General features: G+C 36.3%; 3 protein-coding genes and 1 long non-coding RNA gene across 15 annotated transcripts in view; 3 read left to right on the top strand and 1 right to left on the bottom strand.

Annotated features, from left to right (window-relative positions):
- Positions 1-9,422, top strand: part of LOC113108378 (microtubule-associated protein 2-like) — a 93,854-nt gene extending 84,432 nt beyond the window's left edge. For all 11 annotated transcript variants that reach the window (XM_026271469.1, XM_026271463.1, XM_026271470.1 and 8 more), the window contains 4 exons: positions 860-1,179; positions 6,699-6,780; positions 7,589-7,701; positions 7,782-9,422. In XM_026271469.1, the coding sequence (XP_026127254.1) occupies positions 860-1,179; positions 6,699-6,780; positions 7,589-7,701; positions 7,782-7,997 (731 nt within the window). In that variant the 3' untranslated portion in view covers positions 7,998-9,422. The remainder of the gene's footprint in view (positions 1-859; positions 1,180-6,698; positions 6,781-7,588; positions 7,702-7,781) is intronic.
- A 1,098-nt stretch (positions 9,423-10,520) lies between these two features.
- On the bottom strand, positions 10,521-14,706 carry myl1 (myosin, light chain 1, alkali; skeletal, fast). The gene is made up of 6 exons (XM_026271459.1): positions 14,490-14,706; positions 13,504-13,531; positions 12,250-12,393; positions 11,849-12,022; positions 11,152-11,229; positions 10,521-11,015 (listed from the first exon to the last, which is right to left on the bottom strand). The coding sequence occupies exons 1-6, from the start codon at positions 14,616-14,618 to the stop codon at positions 10,987-10,989; spliced, it is 582 nt and encodes a 193-aa protein (XP_026127244.1). The 5' UTR covers positions 14,619-14,706; the 3' UTR covers positions 10,521-10,986.
- LOC113108377 (uncharacterized) lies at positions 14,619-17,427 on the top strand. Of its 2 annotated transcripts, none has more exons than XR_003292780.1 (3): positions 14,619-14,698; positions 16,736-16,918; positions 17,023-17,427. It is a non-coding gene; the product is annotated as an uncharacterized LOC113108377 (long non-coding RNA). The 2 variants fall into 2 exon arrangements; XR_003292779.1 differs by having other exon boundaries at positions 17,001-17,427.
- A 4,607-nt stretch (positions 17,428-22,034) lies between these two features.
- Positions 22,035-22,681, top strand: part of cps1 (carbamoyl-phosphate synthase 1, mitochondrial) — a 37,420-nt gene continuing 36,773 nt past the window's right edge. The window contains exons 1-2 of the mRNA XM_026271457.1: positions 22,035-22,262; positions 22,414-22,535. Coding sequence (XP_026127242.1) covers positions 22,170-22,262; positions 22,414-22,535 — 215 coding nt within the window. The 5' untranslated portion in view covers positions 22,035-22,169. The remainder of the gene's footprint in view (positions 22,263-22,413; positions 22,536-22,681) is intronic.

Below are 22,681 nucleotides of genomic sequence, written 5' to 3'. Positions count from 1 at the left end.
AGTTACAGCATTCGAACCACAATGTTCCACTCATGTTACTAATTTAAAAAGGCTGAATCATTTTCATAGGCACTGTTATACATAAGGATCCCCTCCTCCACACACTTTTTTGTCTATACTTACCTTTTTCATTATGCATGTGAGTATAAACACTGTTCACTGTGTGTTTGTGCCATTTCAAGTCCATCAAAATTTTGGTACACATCATCATCTACAGGGGGGACCAAAAGTCTGGAGGAAAAAACAAAACAAAATGCTGTGCGCTTGTTTTCTGGTAAAACGATCTAAAAATATTTAAACCAATATAGACTTCCTTAAGAAGCAACATTGTGTTAAGTTTTTAAAAAATTTTTATGCAAAGCAATGTATAATGGAAAAAAAGATGGAAAAATTTGAGTTTTTGAAAGAAGCCTCTTATTCTCAGCGGGTCCACATGTATTTGATTCAAAATACAATAAAAACAGTATTATTGGGAAATATTATTATCATTTAAAGTTTAACTATTTTGTATTTGAATGTATTTTCAAATATCACATGATCCTTGAGAAATCATTCCTATATGCTGATTTGGTGCTAAACAAACATTTCTTATTATGAAAACAAACATTTCTTATAATGAAAACAGTTGTGCTGATTAATATTTTTGTGGGGATGTTTGAAAGTTGTCGATTTTTAGTTTTTGTTTGGTAATTTAATAAATGTCTTTACTGTCAATTTAGATCAGTTTTGTGGATCCTTGTTGAATAAATAAATAATATCTTTAAAAAATTGTATGGCATATCAATAAATATTGAAAAATAAAACTTTCTGAAAACAAGTCTCAGTATCTAATGCAGTGTTGTGGTTGTTTCCACTGAAGGTGTAGAGACTGCTCGGTCCCGCTCGGCCCGCAGTGGAACCTCCACACCCCGCACACCCGGGTCCACAGCCATCACCCCTGGAACCCCTCCCAGCTACTCCTGCCGTACTCCAGGCACCCCCCACACTCCAGGCACCCCCAAATCTCTCAGCCTGCTGTCCCAGGAAAAGAGAGTGGCCATCATCCGAACACCTCCAAAATCCCCAGCGACTACACCCAAACAGCTGCGCATCATTAACCAGCCACTGCCTGACCTCAAGAACGTCAAATCCAAGATCGGTTCTATTGACAACATCAAGTACCAGCCCAAAGGGGGCCAGGCAAGTCCAAATGCTAACTATCCACTCTCCTTTCCCCTCCCAATCTGGCTTTCTTGCTGTTGTTCTGCTCCTTCAGGGTCGATTCTGTCCCCTATCTAGACTAGCAATATTCTGATAGAACATTCTTTACATAAAATATTTCATTTGATTTTCTCTTTATTGATTTTTTTAAAATCAAAATGATGACATTACATTACATTTCATCACTCATGTTACCTGTCATCAGCTATTATTTCTTATAAATGAATATAAGTGCTGTGAGTAAATAAAAAATACAAAAGATTATATGGCATGTAGATTTAATTTATTTACAGTACATATTTTTTAAACACATTTTTTTAAGTTATTCATTGTTAAATTGACAGTCTTATTTTGAATGTGCATTAAAGTTATAGTGATGATATATAGTAAATATAAAGAAAATATAATATTTTTGATCAAATAAATCCAGCTTTGGTAAGAAAATTAGACTAATGTAATTATATACATTTTAATACTATCAAATGGCATTAAGTTTTGTCTAAGTTCTGAAAAATAAGTAATGTGATATTTGTGTGACAGTGTTTAGTATTTTGCTTCCCTTTGGGAAATACTTGATAGACTTGGCCTATTACAGCTGGATTGCATTTTGGGATTGTGGAAACTTCAAAATTATGCACACATAAATGCATATACAGATGTGCACCAGGGTGGTTTGTTTTCTGGGTTGAACAGAGTTCAGCTGGGACGATGGGGACAGGCGCATGATGTAAACACCCCTTGTGTTTTTAGGGCATCTCATGCAAGCTTGCAGTAATGACCGGGGTGTAGGCTGCGTGTTGGAGTGACATGTTTATGTCTGGCTTGTGGCAGAGTGCAGTGGTGCAGAGAAAAGGATTTCATCAGCCAGAGGAGTGGGAGATTGTGAGGTTACTGGGGTGGGACGCTGCAGTGAGAAACTATGAGGAAGGACTTTAAGTGACATTGGAGGAATTTGTTTGTTTGTTGAGTTAGAGACAGTGTGTAAGATTTTAAGGAAAAATGTCGGACAGGGCTGAATTGTTCCTATCACGAAATGATTGTATTGGGGAAAACTGTGGAGATTTTTACATATTACTAAATGTTTTTAGAAATGTTTTAAATAGGAATTTGTAATATTAATTTGGCCTTTAGAATTAATTTAGAATAAAATTAACTTTTTACTCTTATACACTGTATTAAGAAAACATAACTGTTAAATCTATTTTACATTATAAATGGACTTAACTGACAAACTTAACTGACAACCAATATTGAAGAGCTGAAGGCTGCTATCAAAGCATCATGGACTTGAAATATTTCAGTTTGTGTGCAATGAATCTATAATATAATTTAGACTTAAATTACAAAACATAAAGACCTTTTCCATTATATTCAGGTTTTTTTTTTGATGCACCTGTATGGTCTGTGTTTCTGTTCTCCTTGCCTTGTCCTAGTTTTCCTTTGTTGCTTGATTAATTATTAGTTTCCACCTGTGTTCATTTATTATCTTATTAGTCAAAAGTTTGATTTTGTATAAAAAGACCTGCCTTTCCTCAGTTTGTTGGATCTGTCTTTGTCATGTTAGGAGTATTTTTTCTCCTGTTTCTCCCATATGGCTTTATTAAAGACTTGTGCTCTTTTGCCAGACATCCCCTGACACCCCTTGTCAGCAATGACTAAAAATACTGGAAGGAAATCATTTAATCATCATCACTTTTTAAGTTTGTCAGTAGTTTGTCTGGTCCTCCTGAGTCCTGTAGACTGTGATGAATGATCTAGTGAAAATGGCTTTGGAGTTAATTTCAGGGCACTCAGGACACCCTGAGGAGCGGAGTATTGTATAATCTCTGCCATGGTCTGGGCCGAAATTTCCCTCACCCTGGATGACAGCGGGTGTCTCCCCAGCATGGTCACTCATGGAACAGGTCTAAGAGACAATGACATGAGCCACAATCTCTCAGGGTTGAGTGACCGGGCATGTGGTGGCCACTGCCAGTCCGTGTTCGCCCAAGGGTGAGACTGGGTAAGAGTGCTGTACCTGTCTGTGCCTTAATGACATGATGTCTACTGAGGACCACTGAAGCGAACGGGGACTGTCTGAAAACTCAAAGCATGTGCATGTTTAATAATTTCAGAACCATTCATTAGATTAATATTCTAAAACCTTTAAAAAATTACGCATATATTTCACTTCCAACTTTCCAATGCACTTCATGACCCGTGTATCTCTGGAGACCAAACACAGACGGTCGCTCTGGCTCCAGTGCAGCTGTCTCTCTCCCTGAAGGGTCATCATCTGTGCTTTGTTCAGCCATCCTGCATCAATATTATGTGCGCCTCATTCAGGTTTGCAGTCTCCCAGTAGACTGATGTGTGTGTTCAAGAGATTTCAGTAAGATTGACTACAGTTGTTCACTCTGACCTGCTTTCTGAACCAGCCCTGGTCCAAATCCCTATTCCCTAATAAATTAACACCGTCTTTGAAAAGAGCTGAGGCCAGTTAAAAGCATGCTACTACAACAGCTTGGTAGTGAGTGCACTGTTGAACAAAGCTAAATGGATAAATGGATTTTGCATCAGGTGATGTGTCAGATGTTGTTGTCTGATGGACTGCAGTACAGTTAGCCTTTATAGACTGAACTGATTCATAAAAAATTTATTTGTAATATGTAATGTTATATTACATATTAACTTAATTATGTGTTATGATTATAAAAAATGATATGAATATTATAAGATTGATTTTTTTTATTATATATATATACATTTGATTTGTTTTGGGCAGTAATTTACATATTATGGTATAATGTTATGTAAATGTGGTTATATCTTGCTATTTTTTTTTGTAAACACACTATGTTTAAATGTAAATGAAAAGTTATTATACTTTTTTTTCACCAGTTAGTGAGAAAAATCCATATTTAATAGTTCGATCTCTTGGGGATTCTTGAAAATGTTGCTAATCAGGACCCTAAGAAGTCAAGCTGACATTTGTAGGTATTCGGACGGGTGAGAGTTTTACATGCTACAGTTAACTAAATTAGTTATGTTTATCTGGAGTTACATCTGTGTTCATCTCAGCCCTTCAGAGTGATGCTTCCACTAAATGGAAAAACTTTCAGCATTAATTAGCATGAAATAAGTGAAAGCTTTTCTTATTTGTGTTGATGCGGCATATGGGGGTCTAACTGTTGGAAAGAATTTCAACAACGAGTACAGCGGCAGTTTAACCCTTAAGGGGTGTTCATGCTGACACTGACAGTGATTAAATCACAACATCTCTGCATCTCCGACGTTTCTTTCCACTGTGGTTTGGTAGTCACTGCATTGTGTTGCTGTACATTTGCATAACTTGACCTCTGCTCAACTTTGTTGCTTTGTCAGTCCTGCACTTTTATAGACTGAATTTTGCCTGGCTGATTTTCGGCTGCAGGTGCTGTGAGCACATCGACACAGGGATCATGTTATAGGTTGTCGTCTCACCTCCTAATACTGATCTGTGTCACCAATGCATGGCTAGCAGCTGTCTGTATGTGGTTGTTTCCATCTTCATAAAAGAGCTACATATCTTTGTATTTTTCTAGATTCAAATTTTAAGCTGGACTTCAGCCACGTAAAGTCAAGGTGCTGATCAAAGGATAATCTGAAGCATTCGCCCCATTGAGGCAATGTATGTACTGCTCCCCCTCTCCCTATATCTATCTCTCCTTCTTTTCCAAATCCAGTTGACTTCCATGGTTTTTGACCCTTTGCTTATTTTCTGGACCGCAGAGTCCTCCATAGATTTCCAAATTCCGGACACATTTTCTTCTACACTGGATGCTCAATGCTACAGATAGGACAAAATGCCTACCATGGCAAAATCAAACATAATATAGATGCAAACTCTTTTTAATGCACACACACAGTCCCTTCTTGTTTTTCATCATCTGAAAATATATACACGCCATATGTTTATATTTGCAGGTGTTTGATGTTGACCTATCAACACTTCTGTGTCAGCTGTATGGAGGTCATATCAAAATAAGGCAACACATCATCAACCCTTCTTTTCAAAATATCTCTGTTTGAGAAATAGATTGTTAATTTATACATTTAATTGATATATTTACCATTTTGCTCATGGAGTAGCCGCAGCAACCTTTGTTGCTTCTCACTCTTATTTTCTTTAGGTTTCAAGGTCTTCTGTATTGTACATATTTTTGGGGTTTTGTTCCAAAAAATGGAATGGAACCTAATAACTGTATGTCTGTTACGTACACTACAGTTTAACATTTTATTGAGTTTAATATTTTGAAAGAAGTAAGGCTGCATTAATTTAATCAGAATGCAGTAAAAAGGAAATATTGTGAAGTGTTATTACAATTTAAAATAACTCTATTTAAATATATTTTAAAATATAATTTTTTCCTGTGATGGAAAAGCTGAATAGTTAGCAGCCATTTCTCCAGTCTTCAGTCTCACTCAATTTTGAATTAGATTGAATTATTTTAGTAATCATTTTTGACATTGATTAATATTAATAATTGACATTTCTCTCATTTTATTTCTCTACTTAGCATGTTCCAGTGCATTTATGGGATTGCTTTCGCTGCAAAGGATAAATACAATGCTGCCTCACGATGACAAAGGCATAGTATAATTATGCCTAAAAATCCCAAAGGGCTGTGATGTTGTGTAGTCAGCTGAATAGGTTTTAGGACGAGTCGTGGTCTCTCTGTTGTTTCTGATTGTGCATATTGCCAACAGAATTGTCTTTACCGGTGTTTTCTAATTGTCGGAGCTGGTGAGTGCTTAGTCATGTCTGTACCTGAATCAGATGAACTTTTTCTTTCCCTCACTGTGAGTGACTATTTTAACTACGCTATAATGAGCACATTGTGTAGAGCAGGACGCTAGCAACACCAAGGTCATGGTTTTGGTTTCCAGAAAACAGTACTTATGCTGTCTGTTTAGTTTAGGTTAAGTTGCCTAGATCACTTGTATGCGACAGAAATTAAATATTCTATATTCATCAAGGTCCTGAGTAAGAACAGTTATTTAATATTCTGAAATAATTAGAAATTTGGCTTTGTTTTGTTTTTTCTCAGATGGACCAGAATCTACCCACTGATTCTTTGTCATGAATTTCTAATAAGCCTAAAGTCAGTAATTTGATTCAGTGATCTGATGCTGTGTTTGTGCGGTTCATTGCAGCTGTTGGTTTTCTTAATGTTGTGGCATCTTCAGCATATGGATTAGTTCTGCTGTATTTGCAGCTCAGCTAACCATTTTTATGTGTTTAGCTGTGGAGTAGTTCCCGAGTGACTTAACTGTTTAACTCATCAATTATTGCTCTGTACTTTTTAGTCAAAGCTGTGTGTTTTCCTCCTTTGTTGTAGTTTTTTTTTATTTTAATTATTATTATAAAAAATTTTTACATTGCAGAATCGTATGTGAATAAGAACTGGGCAGCTCCTTGAGTTTAATATCCAGTCTATGTCTTATATTTTGTTTTTAACTTATGGTGTTTCTCACAGATTCAAATTCAGTCTAAGAAGATTGATCTTAGTCATGTGACCTCCAAGTGTGGATCCCTGGACAACATTCGCCACAGGCCAGGTGAGCATGCCAAGGAGATCTAGAAATTTTAACTGCAGATTGGAAATTTGCAGTGTCATGCAGGTTGCTTTTAAAGCATGGAAAACCCGAGCTAGATTATTGGTTGATACAACAGTGCCATCTGGTGGTTACATTTTTTTAAGTCACTGCCAAACCCCTTTCGAATGATTATGCCATTTCAAATGCAAATGTATAAATTATGATTTAAATGATTTTTTAATCGTATTTCAAAGAACACACTGTACAGATTTGATGTACTTTCATGTTTTATATGGATTTTGACAAATATACACTGCTGTTCAAAATTTTTGGAGTCAGTAAAGAAATGAAGGATGCGATTAATTGATTAAAACCATTATATTGATGCATTTTACATTTATAAAAAGGATTAAACATTTATATTTTAAATGTTATTTGCTATTCAAATAATAATAAAAAAATTAAGCAACAGATCTTAAAGTTATCAAAGTTTGTTACATTGATAATAAGAAATGTTTCTTGAGCATCAAATCATAATATAAGAATGATTTCTTAAGGATCATGTGACACTGAAGACTGGATTAATAACTACTAATAATTCAGTTTTGCCATCACAGGAATTGATTACATTTGAACATATATTAAGATAGAAAACAGTTACTTTAAATTGCAATATTAGTTCACAGTCTTTTTCTATGTTAACTGTATGTTTTATAAAGATTTTTCCAAAAAGACATCTTTACCTTGATAAAAAAGTCAAGTTGTTTGTCCAGGAGAGAAATGAGAAATTGATTAAATGACTCTTTTTTTGACTCTGTCTGTGTCTCAGGCGGAGGTAATGTGCGCATTGAGAGTGTGAAGCTGGACTTCAGAGAAAAAGCCCATGCAAAGGTGGGCTCCCTGGAAAACGCCCACCATACGCCTGGAGGAGGACATGTCCAGGTGAGTTCTTACCCATCCCACATCATACAGGAAGCCATGTTAAGTGACCGTTACCGACTTCCTGTTTCCTGCTTGCTAAGATCGAAAGCCATAAGCTGATGTTCCGTGACGTGGCTAAAGCACGCGTGGATCACGGGGCGGAGATTGTGATCGAGACTCTCCGGCTGTCAGGCGGCACCTCCCCTCACCGGCACAGCCACATGTCTTCATCCGGAAGCATCAACATGCTGGAGTCACCACAGCTGGCCACGCTGGCTGATGATGTGACCGCCGCCCTAGCCAAACAAGGCTTGTGAATCCCCCAAAACGTCTACAGTAGTCCCCTTCAGTGGTGTCACAGTTCACCTTTCCTCCCTCTGCTATTTATGGAACACTACAGATTCACTTCTCATATTCACACTTTCCTCTTCTTCAACCAACAATCTCGCAGAACCCTGTCGTGACTATCGGATATGGAAAAAATTGTACCTGTTTCATTTGATTTTATTTTTGTTCATTTTAATGAATAACGACGTAGCTAGAGAGGTACCAGTGCTTTTTATTACCCATGTTACATGTGACTTTTTATGGTTGCGTACAGACAGTGGCCTCAAAAGCTGGTTTAGGGTCAGCGTCAGGTGTGTTGCGTAAAAGTTGGTCGATCGGAATTTTTATATACAGGAATGTGGCGCGACGATCTCATGCTGCACGTGTTATTTTGCCCATTCAGTGCATGGACTCTTCAGCATCTCAACTGCGAGTCACGTACGATCAAACACCATATATATAATAAGGGAATATATTTATAAAAAATTCCAGCTCTTCGTCTCAACATCTAATGCTCAATCGAAAAAAAAGAAACGATTACTCCTTCGATAACTTATACCTGTACAATTGCATTTGAAAAAATGAAACTAGATAGTATGACGAGCATGTATTCTAGTACACAAAAGAGGCTATTTTCTATTTCAAGGAATTTTAGTAAGTTATTTGCTGAAACATTGAATAAAATGAACACATCATGTTTTGTAGATGTTTAGCTTGTACATTATTTCGGGTGAGCGCACCTATGCCTTCGTTGTCGTTAAGAAACCGTTGCTTCCGTGGATCTTTGTCGGTACACAGTTTAAACAGATTCGTGCTTCAATTTACACAAAACGATGATGTTACGGTTGCGCAAAGATATTCAAGGGCTCCAGGTATACATGAATCATGGAAGGTCTGCTCAAATTTGTTCAAAGTCTTGAGGTGTGAACCGTTACCGCCATTTTTTAGAGTCGAGATAGGAACGGATTGGTGGTGCTGCGGCCCTCATTTGATTCTTAAATGTAGGGAGCAGCTCCTTGGGACTTTGTCGGTGTGTTAGGCCCTGTGTTTGTTTGCTGATTCCTGCTTGGATGCTTAGTTTCTTTCGTAAGAAGTGGAAAAAGAAAGAGAAATCAAAACATTAAGAAGGATGCTCACTCCGCTTGCATCTGTTTGAACACAGTGCTCCAGTATATTTTTTTCTTGTCATTTGTGGTTCTCCCCTGCCCCTTTTCCTCTAGAACAGCTGTCATTCGTAGGCTTCTGTGTTTTCTCGGCCCCTCTGAGCCTTACCCACCCTTTCCCTTATTCCCTCAGCTGCTGTAAATGTATTTAAAAGGTCACTTAGATGTACGCAGTTTTTCTCCTGTTGGTATGATACGGATTATAAATGCCCTTAACAGTTACGACAATAAAAATACAGAAAATCAACAAAACACTGGTGTGATATGTTTCTTCTTCTTCAGACTTTGTGCTTGTGAAATTTGTAATGATTTATGGTTGTGGTATTACTGGCTCCTTACAGGTCATGTAACAGTACGTTGTAGTGATTATAGTGGAAATTAGGTCATGAATTAATGGGTTAAGGACCAAAAAAAAAAAAAAAAAGAGAAAAAAAGCTTTGGTAACTCACTTTAAATTTAATGGTCATTTATAAACTTTTAATTAATTAATTTATAAATTTTTTAAATTAAATTAGTTTAAATTTTTGCAGGCCTCATGTTTTAAACTTTGGTGTTTACAGATAGTTGTTTATAGATTTCTGTTGAAAGAATATGACTTAGTATGTTGGATAAAAATGAAAGTAAATTGTAGCATTAAGATGAGAAACACCCTATATATATATATATCCTTTTTTTGGAGTAAAAAAAATCTCTCCACTTCAGTTGCCTCAGGTCACATTCACTTTTTTTTTTTTGGAAACCATAAAATTTGCCTGCAATAATAATATTAATAATAGTATAACAATATTTAAAATTACAATAACAATCATAATAAAATCATTTTATAATTTTTACAATACAATTTAATTATTATCATTTACATTTAATTGAAAATCAAAAAGGAAATATTTTACTATAGTTATAACACTTTTATTGTTAAACAAAAAAAAAATACAATTACATTAATAATAATGTATGGCTTTGCTTATCAACCTTAAACCATTGAGCTTCTGTTCAGGGAAAACTTCAAGCTTGCCAAAATGTGATATTTTTGTAATTTTTTATTTTTGACCAATTAACTCCATTTACTTTCTTGATACACATTTCTGGCCTTATTGTAAACATCTTTCCTTTCCTATTTTTCCTGATCAGTAAAATCCACCAAGTCCCATTTTATCCTTTTTTTACTTGTTGAATATCCTCTAAAATGGATAGTGAATATGGTTTCATGTTGCCTTTAAGTTAAAGTCTACTTCTGCTATGATACTGCATTTAAATGATCAGTCTTGTTGGACTACCTGTTCCACTTACCTATCCATTCCCTTTCTGCCTTGTGTGCTGGATATGAGAACATTAATCACAACAAGGCTGATACTTTGTGGAAAGTTTATTATGAGAATTGACAGAGGCAAAAAATAAATTAAGACTCTGGGGAAAGGGGAAGGAGGTTTTGCAGCCAGTCTATTAATAGCAGAATATTTAGCACCTTTGATTTTGTGATCCTGGCAGTGAGGGGTCAAGGGGTGGTTTGTATTTTTGTGTAACTATGATGCCCCCCTACACCCCCACCCCTCACAACCATTCCGTTACGGAGAGGCTTGTTCCGGCATGAACAACACCAAGAAAATTAGCTGGAAAAAATATGAATGGCATCCAAGAATGGACAAAAGAGTCAAGTGGAAAAAAAAATAGGAAACTTAAATAACAAAATAATTGTTAATGAGTAACATCCCGTGTCCCTTTCATCCATTTCTGAGTTGGTTTGGAAACATTGTGTGGATGTCCTGCCATCATGGAATCTGGAGAAACGCTTCAGTTTCCTCACAACTCCGACTTCTTACACAGACATGATGTGTTTGACGAAAGCTGTTCAGAATGGAGAGATCAAATAGGATTAGAATTACAGTAAAAGTACATGGTATGGCTATAAATTGGTCAATTGCTGAACATTTGATCATAGTTCATAAATGTTCAGTGAGATAAAGAATGGATTTTAACTGACCCTCATAGTTCACACAGCCATTTTCATCCTCCTGGCCTTGCATGAGAGCATCGATTTCAATTTCAGTCATTTTCTCACCTGTAGGAAAAGACAGGAAAATAGGTTAGTCAAGTGGTTACAAAGACTGAAATACTGATGTATGTCAGTAAAAATCCATTTAAACAAGGCCTTTACTTTGAAATTTTGTAATTAAATAATTTCTAGCATGAAAAAATAAGGTATGTTGAAAGATACATTACAAATTGTGAAATAAATCTCCTAATTCTGTCAAAAATGTCTGAAAATTGGTTTGAAATCTATAGAGGTAATTTTGTCAAAATGTATTATGATATTAAAGGTCCTCAACTATACTGAAAAATGTTAACCCAAAAATGGTTAAATCTAAATTAACTGGTTTATTCACCACACACACACACACACACACACACACACACACACACACACATATATATATATATATATACATACATTTTAATCAGGGTCAAAAAGGATGACCACAACTGAGACATAAATATAATTATAAAGCAGAGACTTTCCTTTCACATTCAATTCATTCAGTGTTTCTTGGTTTAAAAAAAAAAAAAGATAGATGGATGGTGTGGGTCACATGTTGTTTTCAATTTATCCACTTCCAACAAAGATACTGATATGGAACTGTAATGGTAATGCAATCAGCCTGTTCATTTTAGCCACTTACCCAGTGTTGACAAGACGATACGCAGCTCAGCACCCATTACTGTTCCGTTGCCCTCCTTATCGAATACACGCAGACCCTCAACGTAGTCATCGTATGTTGCCTTGTTTGGGCTGTTGACCACAAACTGCAGCATGGGCAGGAAACCCTCAAAGTCGACTCTCTTGTTTGCCATGTCTGCAAACGGGGTCAAAAGTGAGGAGAGGGGTCATAGAGGGCAGATGTAGTGAAACCATGCACTGCAAGCACCTGTCACCACACCAGCCTTTTACTGATTACAGTTACAGAAATGGGAATCTGAAATATGTCATGGTGAAAGCTCCTGACAGTGCAAATGCTGACTAGAGGTACTTTTGGAGTAGCTAATTAAAAGAAAATAAAAAAGGAAAACTGAATCCACTTACCATCGGCGGTAGGGTTGCCCAGGATCTTTGTAACCTCTTTGTTGGTTGGGTTCTGTCCCAGTGCACGCATGATATCTGCAATCTGGTTGTAGGCTACTTTGTTGTCACCAACTCTGTCGAAAAGTCCGAAGGCCTCCCTGTAATCTGGAATTGTGGAGAGATTATTTTAGGCAAATTGTGTCATTTCTGTGCACATTAGTTTCCAACAGGTTCCCTAAACACATCCCTCTCTGCCATTGGTTGATCAAACCAATAATCCCGCTCACAGGTCACACCATTGCTTTTAATTTTAACTTTAACTTTCATAAAGTTTTTTTAACTGATTTGATGTCTGTTTTCACTTTCAGTTTTCTCTAAATCTTTACGTATAAAGATGTTTGCCATTGGTCAGATTAGTCTCATTTTATAATCATTTAAAAAATACAACAAATGTCTAGTTTTTTTTTTTTCATTTATTTATTTTTGTGAATTTTTAGACTGTGTTTTATTTGGATCTCTCAAATGAACAGGCATTTACAAAATACCAGTTTTCATTGTTAATCTTAACCTATATATCTTTTTGAAATCTGCATATTTAAGATGAAAATCAGCAGACTGAATAATAATCAGTGCTCACTTTTTCTATGGACGTCTTGGCAAGCATTCTATTGGCTCACTGGAAGATGATCTGCTAAAAGATTAATAGCTTCATCTGATTTCTGCACAAAGCCAGCTGCCACCAAAGACGTGACAGGGGTGGGGGGAGACATTCAAAGAGTCATCTTGGAATTGATATGCTCTCCCAAGAATATAACTCCCTCCATATAAAGGCAGTACTATGTGAGGCCAGAACGCTGACTGCAGAGTAACTCACACCCAGGCTGCTGAAAGCCCCAATCACTGGGCAACAACCACATTCCTCCACATAAGACGCAGGCCTGGACAGTGGTGCTAATTAACTGTGAAGTTGCATGGAACTGCTTAACCTTTATTCCACAACAGAAGTAAATCCCAGAGCTCTTTGGGAAATTGACACAGGTCACTTACTTCAAACCACTTAAAAGTTTTAAGCATTTGAATTCATATTACTGGTGCGGTCCCATTAACTTCCTGCCTAGAGGCAGATTATAATTAGTTAGGATATTTAATAACTAATTTTCTTTTCTGCAGGATTTTTCCCCAATTCTATTCTTCATTATTTTAAGCACCACACCCCATGTAAACTCAATGCACGTTTGTAAGCAAGGGTCATGGAACCTATAAAAAAAATCTCACCTTCCATCTGGTCCTGGTTGAAATCGACCTGCAGGAAAACAGAGGTACTTTTATATCCAAACATTAAAGTTAAACATAATATAATATGCTTAACGGATCAGTGGGTTTATGATATGTGTTTTAACAGCTCTATTTGAATCTGCTTTATACTATGTAGTGAAGTTATGTAAGACACAGAGTATATATTGAGAATGGCAAATATCACTTTTGTAAAATAATAATCAGTTATGCAAATGAATTTTCCACAACATAAAACAGGGACACTATGTGCATGGCCTGAAGATGCAGAATGATTTTCAGGACCTGAGAAAATCCATCACTAGCAGAGGTATGACAGGTGAGTCATTCACAACCAGCTGCTTTAATAGAAAACTGAAGAGTGAGAGTCCCAGATCTTGGCATGCTTAATTTAGTCCCTCAGCTGCTTACAGAACAGTAAGGAGCTCCATGTTTGGCCATGCGAACCCACTCCGCTTTTGGCTATCTGGACCAATCAGAATTAGGTGTGTTATGTTTGATTTTAGTTACTAGAAAATAAAACAAAAACAGAACTATCCATGGTGCTGAATCGTCCGCCAATAATATATATTTTCTCCAGTCATCAGGCCCAGAACAACCTTAGGCAACTGCTTATAATGATTTAACTCATTAACTGATATAATATGCTTAACAGATAATTAGGTTTTGTACATTCAGATATATGGCTCAAACTTTTGTGCCAGCTCCATTTGAATCTGCATTACACAGACCGTGTCCTTATGTAAAACACATTAGGAAAGCAATTAGCTTATAGAGTGTGACGAAACCTTAATGCAGGCATTTTCATAGGCAATAAGACTCGGGAGGCTTTATAATACCAAAACAAACAAACAAACAAAAAAACAGAAGACAATTGTAGATAAATAAATACAATTCACTTTAAAGTCTGAGGGAAAAAATAAGTGAACTTTCACTGCACGTCTATCTGGTTGATGTCATGTCGTTACCTTCACACCGGACAGATCTACTGCTGCGGGTTTAGGTGCGGCCTCGGGTGCGGGCGCAGGAGCGGGGGCAGGTGCAGGCTCTGCTTTCTTGGCAGGCTCAGGCTTCTTAGCGTCCTTCTTTGGTGCCATTTTTTAGTCTGCTTGTCCGCCGGGAGGGAAGTTAACACAGGGAGTGGACCACAGCTTGGAGGATACTCAGCGTTGTCAAAGTAAGTATAGATGGTTATATACACGTATAATTTACTTCAGAGTTGATGTCAGACTGATAAGAGCGCGGATTGGGTCGCTGGTCTCAGAGGGGAGGGGTCGAGCGCCCCAAATGGAGAAGTAGGCGAAGCGAGGGGAAAGCCAAGGGTCGTAAATTTCATTTCGACGTCAGGGGGACACAACAACCCCGGAATTTTCTTTAAGGTATTGATTGTAATGTTGATTATTTACGTGCGCACGCAGTCGGTAGGCGCCATGTCCTCGGAGGTAAATGTGACTCTTTAGACAAGGTGAAAGTAGTTTTTTCGCTGTAGCACTTTTTTTTTCCCGCACCATCATCATCAGGCCGAAGCTTGACTATGCTGTCTATATGTGTATATATATTTTTTTCACATATATATATATATATATATATATATATATATATATATATATATATATATATATATATATATATGTGTGTGTGTGTGTGTGTTTGTGTGTGTGTGTGTGTGTGTGTGTGTGTGCGTGCGTGCGTGCGTGTGTGCGTACGTGCGTGCGTGCGTGCGTGTGTGTGTGTTTGTGCATTAAGGACAGCTCACACAGAAATCACTTTCAGTATATACAGTATTTTTATTACATTTAACTATTATATGATTTATTATTCCTGGTCAGGTTGAATCACTCATAATAACAGTTTTATTTTTTATTTAGCGAGTTGGGTTAGCTGTTACCACATGAAGCCCTTTTTAAGGTTATTTGACAAAATAATGGAAATGTTCCTGTGACTCAGTTGTAGATGTAAATCCATTGCATGGGTTTGTTCAGATCGCATTTCAATCTATAATGTTTGAAAAATAAATTTAAGGTACAAATTAAAATAAAATGGAAATAAAAACATCTCATGCACAGAATGCAAACTATGTTTCAACAGACTTCTATGTGCTCAAAGCCCAGCGTTTTTCTTTCTCAGTTATGAGTCGTCTGAGCAGAGAAAGATGTTTGTGGAATAGTTGAACTCTTCCAGCATCCAAAATCATCAGTGTCCGTCATCATGTTATACAGGGAGTGTGTGATCAAAGTGCAGACAGTTTGAGAAATGATACAGAGAGACAGAGAGAAATCAAACTGTGAAGTGAATGAAACCTGATAGTGACAATGAGTGAGTAAATGTCTTTGTTCATCTCAGTCTGGACTCTTGGGAAAGGGAGTTAGTGGAGTCTGAAAGTCTTAAGGATGCCTCAGCTGCTGATGCCCATTACCCCTCAGAGTGAGTTTTATCCCCTCTCTCCTGTCTAAATATGTCTTGCAGGACCTTTTCCCCACCCCCAGAGTGGGGCCAGTAATGCAGAGACTGGAGATATTCATTCACCCTTCTCGACCCCCTGCTTTCCCTTTGGACCCGCTTTCTCTGACCCTCTTTCAGTTGTAGTCCCTCATCTGTCATCAGGGTTCACCCCTGCCATCTAGAAGCACCTTCTTTAAAACCTGCCCCCATCCACCTGCCCACCAGAAACAACAACCCCCTCTCCCTCTTAATGATTTTAGCACCTAATTCACTTTTAGCCTGCTTGGTTATTTGGTATGGTTGTTGGGATGGGGAGGAGTCAATAAGTTTGATGGAAGACGCAAGACGTCCCAAGATAACTTCTCTAGTATGCATTAGGTTTGGCATACCATACATTTCTGGCCTTTATTACAAACCTGTATGATTTACTTTCCTCTGTGAAACACTAAAGAAGACATTTTGAACACTTTAAGTTTCTCTTTACTTCAACTGTTTGGTTACCAACAAAATCTTTTTTCAAAATCATTTGTAGAGTATAGTCAAAAATGTGGTGGAAGTCTGTGGGGATCGAAACTCTAGAAAGAAAGAAACTCATACAGGTTTGGAATAACATGAGGCTGAGTAAATTATAACATAATATTCATTATGGGGAGGACTATCACTTTAATGTTTAAATGTATGAACTGAAGCATAGTAAAATGAAACAACACACTGTAAACCAATAGTATAAACACCTGTGCTTGTTTTACGTCATTCAGTCGTATGTTTTCAGTGTGGATGTATCATGTGATCTGCAAAAGAATATCCTGTTTTCCACTGCAACCCAAGATAGAACTCTCCAAACATCTGTGAAGCTTCAATATAAAGCCCCTTCATCATAAACATGCTACTCCAACTCAGATATGAAAACATCCCCTTCTGACTCTCCACAAACTTCACAAGCTATGCTAATGAGGTAAGCGAGCTTACGCCCATCGTACAGTTAAAACCCTGCAGGGTGTCATGTAAAAGTGACGCACATCTCCAAATTAATTTAGTATCTTTTCTGGAGCGCAACAGGGAAGATGTGCCAACCATGAGGGAGAAGACAGGCAATCCAAGGAGAGGTGAAAAGGTCTTACGGTGAAACACTCCTCCAGGAAATGACCATGTTTTTTCTTCGATAACATATGTTTTCTAGCTGATAAACAACATGCTGCTTATTTAGTTTGTAACATTTTGGTGGGGTGAATTTTTAACCCTATCTTAAGTTTAAGTTGTAACTATGACTAAAATGACTCATAAAGTGAAACTGATTAGTACAGTGTGTCTTTCCTGTGTCTAAATATATTGAAAAACTATTTGAGGCATTAGTCATTGGTGTCTTATAACATTAAGAGACATAGATATGGGTCACTTTTTTCAAGAACAGCTAGTTGTTTTTAACTAATGTGTTTCTTCTCACAGGCTCATAGATACAGCATACAGCAGACAATGTGTAATAGAATTTATGTGCAATATCTAAATGCAATATTTAACCTAAAAATACTCATTAAAATGATTAATTATTAGAATTATGTCCTCATTCGTACAAATTCATTTATAAGATTTGTGCTAAATCGTACGTATTTTACGAGTTGCACAATTTGTATGAATTTGTACGAATTACCTAGACCTAACCCCGCCCCTAAACCTACCTGTCACTCGGGTTTAGACAAATCGTATGACCTCACTCGTAAAATACGTACAAGTTGGTCGTAAGAGTGTTGGAAGTACAGCTGAGATGGGGCCTTTAATACTCCCCTGTAAAGCACCCTTGCCCTTCGTATAACTAGATGTATTTTAAATACCACTCATTTGTCTATCCAAGTATCCATTTGTGGACATTTTCTCAAATCCTGCATATAAAATAGTGTGAAAACAGTATTTACCTCAATATATGACTCCCAAATTAAAGAGATCTTAAAGGACAAACTGCATTCTGGTGAAGGAAACGTGGTGCTGTTGTCTTAAGAATGGAGCGGGAAGTGAGTGCTGTTATTTTCAGATAACCTCCAGGCAGAGTAACAGAAGCATTCTGACTTGGAGGTCACAGATTCTGCATAGTTCAGACCTCAGTGATTCTGATGTGAGCCCCCCCATAGCTAACAGTGCCACTCCTGGACTCCTTACTAATTCCATAAGGAATGGGTTTGTAATTTAGCCCCTGGACAGATGGGCCCTATTTATAGCCCTTTCTGAAGAGGTGCAAAGTTTTCTTGGGATCTCTCTGAGGGTGGGCCACAGCTCCTTAAGGGGGTTGATTCAGCGTCACCTGCCTATCCCTTAAAGCCATCTCAGACAGATTATAAAGGGTACAGCTAAACAAAGCAGCACACAGCCCTGGAAAGTGGCTGTAACCCCCAGTGAGGGTGTCCAAGCAGCCCATACTGTAAAATAATACCTATTACAGTTCCTTGGAATTACTGAAGTCACAAGCACATGCACGTCATTAAAGAGGCCTGCCCATCACTCCTGGTTCAAGTGTTGAAATGGAATTAAATACAAAGTAATCATTTGCATATTCTGGAGGCTGCTAGAATGTTCTAGTGCAGCTATTTTTCCTGAGATGTGCATAAACTCTTCAGCTTGTACTCTTCAACAATGACCCCAAACTCATCCATAAATCTAAATAATAAATAAATGCAAACGACAAACTATTCATATATGTATTATTTATTTATAAGAGTTCCTGAAATCTTCTTAAATGGCATTATTAATTTAAAATTAAATTTCAATATTGAAAAATGGTAATTCGTTTCTTTTTGTCATCCAAAGAAGAGAGGCATGCCTAATGAGCATTTACATAGAGACCAACATGGCCTTGGTTATTTTCAGACCCTTGTATATGGCTGGGGATCTATGAAAACAGCAAATGGGATCCCAGCCAAAATCCAGAAGGAGAAACACCGTATTTGTTAAGACGCCAATAGAGTGTGAGGATCCAGAGCTGCATTTCTGAAGCACCCCCATACCCTCTAATAACTTAGCAATTTTCCGTCTTATTATATCATCAGGCTCTTAGAAGAGAAAAGTAGCACAGAAACATTGCAGACAGGGATGTTCTCTCCATTCAGCTTTTCATGTACTGTAGACACAGGGATCATTTTGCAGGATAATTAGTTAATGTAAATATGATAATTTGATCCCATAACATATGGTTATTTAAGATACATAACACTGATATTAAAGCACAATGTGGAATTAATGAACTGTGCTTTATGACATCAAAATATGTTTACATATTTAAATAAGAGGAACTTAATTATAATACCATTTTCTTTATCTTGAGGGTTTTTACTGGCTCAGTTTAATCGTCACTTTAGATTTGTCTCAAGGAATATCAACAGAAGATGAGTTTTCATAGGATGGCCACTAGAGGGCAGTAAACAGCATAAAACGATAGATCAGAGTTTGGCTTGTTATTTTCTACTGCGAAGCCCCTGCTGGTAGAAGCTGTTACTATAACATTATGTTGGCAAAAAGCATATTTCTTTACTGACAAGTTTTAGGTAACACTTTATTTTAATGTGTCCTACAATTAATGTGTTACACATTACATGTACTTACTATTATAGTAAAAAAAAAATATGCATAATTACATGCAAGTATCCCTAAATAAAACCCTAATCCTAACCCTAAACATATAGTAAGTACACATAGTTAATTAATATTACTTAGTATTTAAATGTATGATTACACAGTAACAAGTAAACAAGTAAAGTGTGACTGTTTTTTTTATTTTTTCATTTAAATTTTCGTGAAAGGTTTTGTAATTTGTTGTAGTTTTAGTAAATTAAATCAGTTTTTGTCATTTGTTTGATTTATTTATTTGTAATAATTTTTTATTATATATATATATATATATATATATATATATATATATATATATATATATATATATATATATATATATATATATATATATATATATAATATTTTTTAAGCTGAAAAAAATAATTTCAAGTTTTATGTTTTATTTTAATTCAATTAATATTTTATTTACATTTTTAAAAGGTTTTTGTTTTAATGTGGTTTACTATAATGACCATGCCATTAATCCTATTAAAAAAAGTAGCTTATTTTATAAGCAACATATAAAATGCAAATATTTAAATATATTATATTTCCATATATTATTAGCATTTATTATTCTACATACTTTTATTAAAAATTTCCCAATTTAAAACATCTGCCCATCCAAAACACATAAGGTAAGTGTTATATAACAGCATTCCAGTACTAAAACTATCAGCAAACACATACCTCTAAATATTGGCCACAACAATTACCAAATATACAAACTCAACCAGAACTTAACACAAATAGTATATTTGCAAAATGTGAACATGTGAACGAGAGGCCCTCTTTTGGACTTGAGTATAGTAAGTAAATCACCTATACACATTAATTATTTTGTATATAATAATATTCAGAATATAACAATATAATAAATTGTTGAAGTTTTGTAGGCTAATTTTAAAGAGTTTAAAATGTGCATTAATTATATACATATACTATAACATTACTAATAAAAACTTTTGGTAGGATCAGTTACATAATTTTAAAATGGAGTGTGCTACTCTCACATATTCTGGTCTAGTTTGTGGTCAGGTAATCACTGCTTACAACCTATGACCTCCACATGTTAGCTCAGGGGTCATTTAATTCACACAGAGTTGATGTATATTGTTCCTGTCTGAGGTCTGTATCTTTGCTGAATGGTGCCACACATTATGTGTGGTTCTGACAGACTGCTGAATCCACCAGAGTGGCGGCCTTGGCACTGAGCCCTCCCAGCATGCTCAGCAAAAGTCCTGCACTAGCATTAATCCCCTGATAGGGGCTCCCGCTATTGTCAGAAGGAGAGGAAAAGAGCAGGGATTTGCTCACTGTAGCACACTGTGGATCTGAGTTGCAAATGTGAATGAATGGTTTGGGAGTACTGTAGTTTCATCAGAAATCTGTTCATCTCCTTTAGTAGGCTTATTACAGCATTCTTTTAAACATCCTAAATATAAGAACATATGACATTTACTTTATCCTGTGATTTGCATAAGCACTTAAACTGATGCAAGGTTTTTTCATGTAACTGTAACATGTAAATGTCATATTCATACACTCTTAAAAATAAAGATGCTTCACAATGCTTTTTTTTAATGGTTCCATCAAGAACCTTTAACATCTGAAGAACCTTTTTGTTTCACAAACGGTTATTTGTGGTGAAAGAAGGTTTTTCAGATTATAAATAGGTAAGAAAGTGATGATTCTTTAAATAACCTTTGACTGAATGGTTCTTTGTGGAACCAAAAATGGTTCTTCTATGGCATCGCTGTGAAGAACCTTTTAAGCACCTTTATTTTTAAGGGTGTAATTCACTGAAGATGCATTTATTGGCTGGGTCATTGCTTTAGACTTATGATGTGATGTTGCCATATTACATACCTTTTTCCTTTACATTCTCTATGTGGATAAATACAACTTATTGCATTTATGAAATGTTTCAAAGTTGTACAATGACACAACAAATGATACCATAATAAAACTTCGTTAGTGCTATTAATCATTATTATTTTAGTATTTACTATTACAGTATTTATTAATATTTTGAATTAGCTTTCATTTTTATATATTCAGTTTTCCTTTTAGTTTTATTGATTTGTTATGTTTTGTTACTTCTATCAGATGAGTATGATTTTTTTAATAGAGTTTTTATAAATATGAATAGGCCTATTTACATTTTTAGTTAGGCTAAATAGATAGGTATCGTTTAGATTTTTTACATTTAATTTTAGGTTTATTTCATGAAAACGATTTGAAAGGTTTTAGTTTTAGTTTCAAGTTTTCATCGTAATATATTTGAAAATATATCTTAAAAGTAGAGATGTGTATTATTTAATAACTGTTTATATGTAGGCCTAAACATGATTTACAGATTTAAAACGCTGATGATCGTCTTCAGCCATCGAAGTCAAACTGGCCAATCAGAGCACAGCGCGTTGATTAAGCGATGAGAGACTCTCTCGCGCTCCAGAGCTGGTTTACAACTTCACTCACAGCGGCAGCAGGTGAGCAGAGCGCGCTGCATTCACCGGTGAATGGAAATATACCCTTTCAAAGTTGATATTCACAGGCATTTTGACAATAGCGCATATTAATAAGGAGAAAAGAAAACTTCTGGACAGAATATGTCAAAAATCTTAACAGTCTGTGGAGTTGCCAGATCGTTGAGGCTGGGATGGCGCAACTGGAGAACATCGACGAGATTGCTCAGCATGAAGGTGTGTTAACTGAATTAATTGGTTAAATGATACGAGGTAAACTAAGCTTTGTGGAAAAACTGACAGTCAGAAATGCTGGAAATCTGCCTTACATTTGCTTGTTGTGTATCATGAATCCACACTTTTTTTTTTTTTTTTACTTTAAATACAGTCTGCATTCCAGGCTCAGACTGCGCACTTGGTGCTTGAAGATGGTACGAAGATGAAGGGCTACTCATTCGGCCATGATCAGTCTGCAGCTGGAGAGCTGGTCTTCAACACTGGACTAGTTGGGTAAGAAGACCCTCTGAATATGGTCATAGTGTTTTGGCAAAATAAATAACTTCCCTGATGTCAAATCACTGGCAACAATAATCTAAAAACATTTTCAAACCCGAGTCCAAATACTTAAGCTGTAACTCCTCCTAAATATTTCAATT

The sequence above is a fragment of the Carassius auratus genome, chromosome 9, assembly GCF_003368295.1.
Source record: "Carassius auratus strain Wakin chromosome 9, ASM336829v1, whole genome shotgun sequence".
In the NCBI taxonomy this organism is placed as follows: Eukaryota; Metazoa; Chordata; class Actinopteri; order Cypriniformes; family Cyprinidae; genus Carassius; species Carassius auratus.
Note: the sequence above shows the minus strand (reverse complement) of the source record. Positions and strands in the feature narration are given on the sequence as shown.